The sequence below is a fragment of the Culex quinquefasciatus genome, chromosome 2, assembly GCF_015732765.1.
Source record: "Culex quinquefasciatus strain JHB chromosome 2, VPISU_Cqui_1.0_pri_paternal, whole genome shotgun sequence".
Taxonomy (NCBI): Eukaryota; Metazoa; Arthropoda; class Insecta; order Diptera; family Culicidae; genus Culex; species Culex quinquefasciatus.
In genome coordinates this window covers 222787168-222792838 of record NC_051862.1, presented here as the reverse complement: position 1 = coordinate 222792838, position 5671 = coordinate 222787168, and the positions used below count along the sequence as shown (strand labels likewise).

The 5671-nt window shown below is 36.7% G+C and overlaps 1 protein-coding gene across 1 annotated transcript; it reads left to right on the top strand.

The window, feature by feature from the left end:
- The first annotated feature begins 239 nt into the window (after positions 1 to 239).
- On the top strand, positions 240 to 1056 carry LOC6033588 (MORN repeat-containing protein 3). Its single transcript, XM_038251104.1, has 3 exons — positions 240 to 385; positions 446 to 884; positions 938 to 1056. Exons 1-3 carry the CDS (start codon positions 240 to 242, stop codon positions 1007 to 1009), a joined length of 657 nt encoding a protein of 218 aa, XP_038107032.1. The 3' UTR covers positions 1010 to 1056.
- The last annotated feature ends 4615 nt before the right edge of the window (positions 1057 to 5671 follow it).

The window sequence follows — 5671 nt, the reverse complement described above, 5'->3', positions numbered from 1 at the left end:
AGAGAATAACCATATAACAATATACAGTGGACTCTCTTGTTGTCGATATTGCAAGGACCGTCGAGAGCGGGAGGTATCAAATTATAGAACGAAAAATCAAAGCATTTATTGACAGCTGCCAGAGAGTCGACAATAATACTTCAACACTCAAAAGTGGTTTAATTTAAAACTTGACAAAAAAAAAAAAAAAACATCAAGTTAGCCATGCCCGCCACCCTTCACGCAACTCCCGACAAAAAATGTCACCGCGCAAAATCCGTTCCTTCTTCACGACCGCCACTCACTACCAGGGCGAGGTGGACTGCCGGAACCGTCGGTCCGGCATCGGCCAACAGGTCCAGCGGAACGGCCTGCTGTACGAGGGCAGCTGGCGGGACGGTTTGAGGTCAGCGAGTGTGTTCACTTAACTAAGCTCACTCTTGTCACTTGTTGTCTTGATCGGCAGGCATGGTCACGGAATTGTGTACCGGAAGGAGCCCGGGACGACGGATTTGTACGTCAAGATTTACGTGGGCGCGTGGGAGGGCGGTCGGAAGCACGGATTTGGCGTGAAATACTACAAGCGTGGAAAGTACGTTGGTTTTTGGCGCCGGGATCAACGCAGCGGACGTGGATTTATGTGGTTTGACAGCGGAAACTTTTACATGGGCCACTGGCTGGGTGATCGGTTCGATGGGTTGGGGACACTGCTGGAAGGGGGGACGGGGAATTTGTACCAAGGGGAGTTCCGAGGGGGACAGAAACATGGCGAAGGACTGTACGTGCATAGCCGGACGGGGCAGATTCAGCGGGGATTTTGGACGGAAGGGGTGTTCCGGACGGGGACGCTGGAGGACTGTAACCGGAATCAGGTGTTGTGGCCGACCGTTTATCCGATTCCGGAGGTAAATTTACATCCAGGATTCGAAAACATAAAATCTTATAGTGTCAATTTCAGATCAAATTGGCAAATTTCCCTGAAATCTTCGAAGAGTGGATGTATCAATTCTCAAAGGCACTCCAAAATTGACCGGCACAGCTTACTTTGGTCAAACATTTTTCGATAAACAAAGCCACCCGCTGGACCAACGACGGCCGGAAGCGGTTGTTTGTCCACGTTCGCTAAACCATGTGCGTTTTTTTGTTGTTGTTTTTGTTTGTTTATCCGAAGAGGAGGTAAACACCCCAGGCAAAATATTGTCACTTTTATTTATGGGAATTTTTCCTCGTTTTTTTGGGTTTTTTTGTTTTTCTGCGGTATCCTTCCTTCGTCGGATGTTACACATGGTTTCAAGATTTATGGTTTGTGTAATCACCGCGGGTCGTTCGTGTGAGTGCGTGCGTTCCAAGTCGGTCGTGCGTGTCACGATGCGGAAAAAAAAGTTTTTGGACTTGAAAGGAGCGGGGAAAAAACACAGCACGCGTGGAATAATCGAAGGGCATGAGACGCAAATAAGGAGGTTGGCTGCACAGCACGTGACGTGCTGGGGTTATGTCATGGAGTTGGTTTGCACTTGAGATGGAATTTATTATAGGAGCTCTCGATGTTTTTGAAATGCTTAATCTTTTGCTATTGCTTTGAATGTTTAAAAAACTAACTTCATTCATATGCTCAATGCTTTCAAGCCTGCTTCCAAATAATTATTATAGGTCATTCAATGTCAAATGAGTGCACTTTTGAACTCGACCTTCACCGATTTGGGCCAAACTTTAAGCCAAAATATTTACTGAAATTCCAAGTTATGTCCCTCTAGTTTTTGCAACGCCCTCTTTTTTGGTGATTTTCTAAACAAACTCACGTTTTTCGATAAATTTCAATTTCTTTTCGTTAGAAAAAATCTCTGCAAATTCGCCTGATTTTATACAATTTTAATTTGGCTGAAACTATTTGTAGGTTCCATGATCGGTTATTATCTAATATAGCAGCTATCCATAAAAAGTGATTTGCATAAATATTTTCCAAAACTTGTACCTTTTATCTGTTTTCGCCAAAGTAAAAATTTCCAAAAATCGTAATAACCGCATAAATCTAAAATGACTGTTTAATTTCTCGAAAGTATTTATTGAAAGCAACATTATGTTAGCAAAAAAAAAAAAAACGTTACTTTATCCACCTTTAGGTGGTTGGTGCCTTCCTCACATTAATAAAATCAATTCATTCAGTAAAAATAGCAACATCCCCCCTTAACATGTTTAACAAATCAACTTTATTACTCATTTCTTTTGATAGGGTTCGATGAACTTCAATATTTCTGGCTCATCGGCAAGATCTGTTAAAAAACTATTCAGCGATAGTTCGCATGGAAGATTCAGACAATATTTCTATCACAATATCTGAAATCCGGCCTCCAAAATGTGTATGAATAACACATAAGTGCTAATAACTTTTGATTTGGTTTTCAGATCTTCGATGTTCTAGGATCATTTGGAAGGTATTTCGATTATCTAACTAACGATAGGTGGCATGATGGACCCGGACATCATTTTCATTGAAATATCCGAGATCCGGCTTTCAAAAAGTGTATAAATAATACTTAAGTGCTGATAAATTTTGATAGGGTTGTCAGATCCTTGATGTTCTAGGCTCATTTGAAAGGTCTTTTGATTATCTAACAAACGACAGGTCGCGTGATGGACCCGAACACCATCTTCATTGAAATATCTGAGATCCGGCCTCCAAAAAGTGTATAAATAACACTTAAGTGCTAATAACTTTTGATAGAGTTGTCAGATTCACGAGGTTATGGGCTCATTGGAAAGGTCTTTTTAATACCTTTCTGAAAATGTATAACATGATAGGGTTTCTTGCAAAAACCACCCTTTTTACAATCTTCCGGACATACGTCAAAATCGTTTTTTTAGCATAACTTTTGAAGTGCTTAACTAAACTTGCTGATTTTAAATAGAGACCTATGCGATCCCAAGACGGATCGAATGAGACTAATATGGTCAAAATCCGTTAATCCAGTCCGGTGATAATCGAGTGACAATTTTTTTGTCCACCCACCTACACACATCCACACAGACATTTGCTCAGGACATGATTCTGAGTCGATATGTATACGTGAAGGTGGGTCTACGAGGTCAAATTAAAAATTTCATTTTTCGAGCCTTTCCTCAGTAAGGTGAGGAAGGCAAAAAAGAAATCATTTTTTTTATTATGTTTCCAGTTATCACAATTGCACAGTGGATCGTAAAATAATGTGGAAAATGGATTTTTCCAAAAATCGAAGAAGTTTTGGAGCTTTGGAGTTTTCTAAATAGATGTTGCAAATGGGAAGTAGGGGCAACTTTTGGCTGGGTTTAGGGTGTTTTGGAAAATTTAACTTTCCAGGAATATTTTCGGATATTTTTTTCTTTTTTAGAAAATTGTAAGACATGTCAATTTGAGCAACTTTGTCGAAGGCCCCCACTAATTTTGTTAATAGCATCAAAGCAAACTCTCATAAATCAGTTTTTTAACATGGCAATTCAGGGCAAAGTTTAAGAGAAAAGTTATGTTTTGAGTTATGTCGGGGTCAAAAGTAACAGCAATTTGAGTAAAAAAGCTATTGAGCAATTCTCTACCAAAACCGGAAATGGATTTTATTTGTATTTTTTGATTTGGCTCAAACTTTGTGGGGGCCTTCCCTATGACCAAAGAAGCCATTTTGCATCATTAGTTTGTCCATATAAATTTCCATACAAATTTGGCAGCTGTTCATACAAAAATGGTACGTATATATTCGAAAATCTGTAACTTTTGAAGGAATTTTTGATCAATTTGGTGTCTTCAGCAAAGTTGTAGGTATTGTTAAGGACTATTAAGAAAAAATAGGTACACGGAAAAAAATTTCCCGATTTTTTATTAACTTTTTCATAAAAACTCAAATTCCCAAAATACGTATTTTTGATTTTCGAGATTTTTGATATGTTTTAGGGACAAAATCCGCAACTTTTGAGCTATAGAAATATGGTCAAAAATCTGCCGCCGAGTTATGATTTTTGAAAAATTGGTGATTTTTGAAAAAATTTTTTGACCTCATTTTTAATGCAAAATTGAATTTGCAATCGAAAAGTACTTTACAGATTTTTTGATAAAGGGCTCCGTTTTCAAGATATAGCCACCGAAAGTTTGATTTCAGCGAAATATTTGCAGTTTTCGATTTTTGAAAATAGTGACCATGAGTGACCATTTCTAAAAATATTTTTTAAAAGTTCAGAAAATTTGCTATAAAATTGTCTAAGAGACATTGAAGATTGGACCTCTGGTTATTGAGATACAGCGGCTTAAAGAAACACGAAAATTGAAGTTTTCTAAGTCTCACCCAAACAGCCCACCATTTTCTAATGACGATATCTCAGCAATGAATGGTCCGATTTTCAATGTTAATACATGAAACATTCGTGAAATTTTCCGATCTTTTCGAAAAAAATATTTCGAAAAAAATTAAATCAATACTAGCATTTTCAATGGGCATAATATTCAAAGTTTGGCCCTTTTAAAATGTTAGTCTTGATTTATTTTTTTTCAAAATATTTTTTTCGAAAAGATCGGAAAATTTCACGAATGTTTCATGTATTAACATTGAAAATCGGACCATTCATTGCTGAGATATCGTCATTAGAAAATGGTGGGCTGTTTGGGTGAGACTTAGAAAACTTCAATTTTCGTGTTTCTTTTTCTTTAAGCCGCTGTATCTCAGCAACCAGAGGTCCAATCTTCAATGTCTCTTAGACAATTTTATAGCAAATTTTCTGAACTTTTAAAAAAATATTTTTAGAAATGGTCACTCATGGTCACTATTTTAAAAATTGAAAACTGCAAATATTTCGCTAAAATCAAACTTTCGGTGACTATATCTTGAAAACGGAGCCCTTTATCAAAAAATCTGTAAAGTACTTTTCGATTGCAAATTCAATTTTGCATTAAAAATGAGGTCAAAAATTTTATGTATGAAATTTCGATTTTTCCAAAATCACCAGTTTTTCAAAAAATCATAACTCGGCGGCAGATTTTTTGACCATGTTTCTCTATAGCTCAAAAGTTGCGGATTTTTGTCCCCTAAAACATATCAAAAAATCTCGAAAATCAAAAAATACGTATTTTGGGAATTTGAGTTTTTGTAAAAAAAAAGTTAATAAAAAAATCGGGAAATTTTTTATTTCCGTGTACCTATTTTTTTCTAAATAGTCCTTAACAATACCTACAACTTTGCCGAAGACACCAAATTGATCAAAAAATTCCTTCAAAAGTTACAGATTTTCGAATATATACGTACCATTTTTGTATGAACAGCTGCCAAATTTGTATGGAAATTTATATGGACAAACTAATGATGCAAAATGGCTTCTTTGGTCATAGGGAAGGCCCCCACAAAGTTTGAGCCAAATCAAAAAATACAAAAAATAAAAATGGTCGAAATCGGCCGGTTTTGTAGAGAATTGCTCTATTTTAAATTGTCAATCCCACAAAAAAAATCGCTAGTCAAATTTTTCAAGTTTTGAAGAGTTGATTGCCTATTCAATTACAAATATTTAGCATTTTTTCAAAATTTCGTCACTACCATTTTGGCTGCCATCTTGGATCTGAAAATGCAGAAGGCTTTTGAGTAGTTTTGGGGTCATACGTCATACAATAAAAATCTGCCCTCTGTATTGAGAGCAAAAGTGTTTAGAAACATATCGATTTTTGGTTATTTTTTTAAAGGGG

Coding starts and splice junctions, on each gene's coding strand:
- LOC6033588 (XM_038251104.1), top strand. CDS start 240: ATGTCACCGCGCAAAATCCGTTCCTTCTTCACGACCGCCACTCACTAC. Junction 386..445: donor AGCTGGCGGGACGGTTTGAG/GTCAGCGAGTGT, acceptor CTTGATCGGCAG/GCATGGTCACGGAATTGTGT. Junction 885..937: donor CCGTTTATCCGATTCCGGAG/GTAAATTTACAT, acceptor TGTCAATTTCAG/ATCAAATTGGCAAATTTCCC.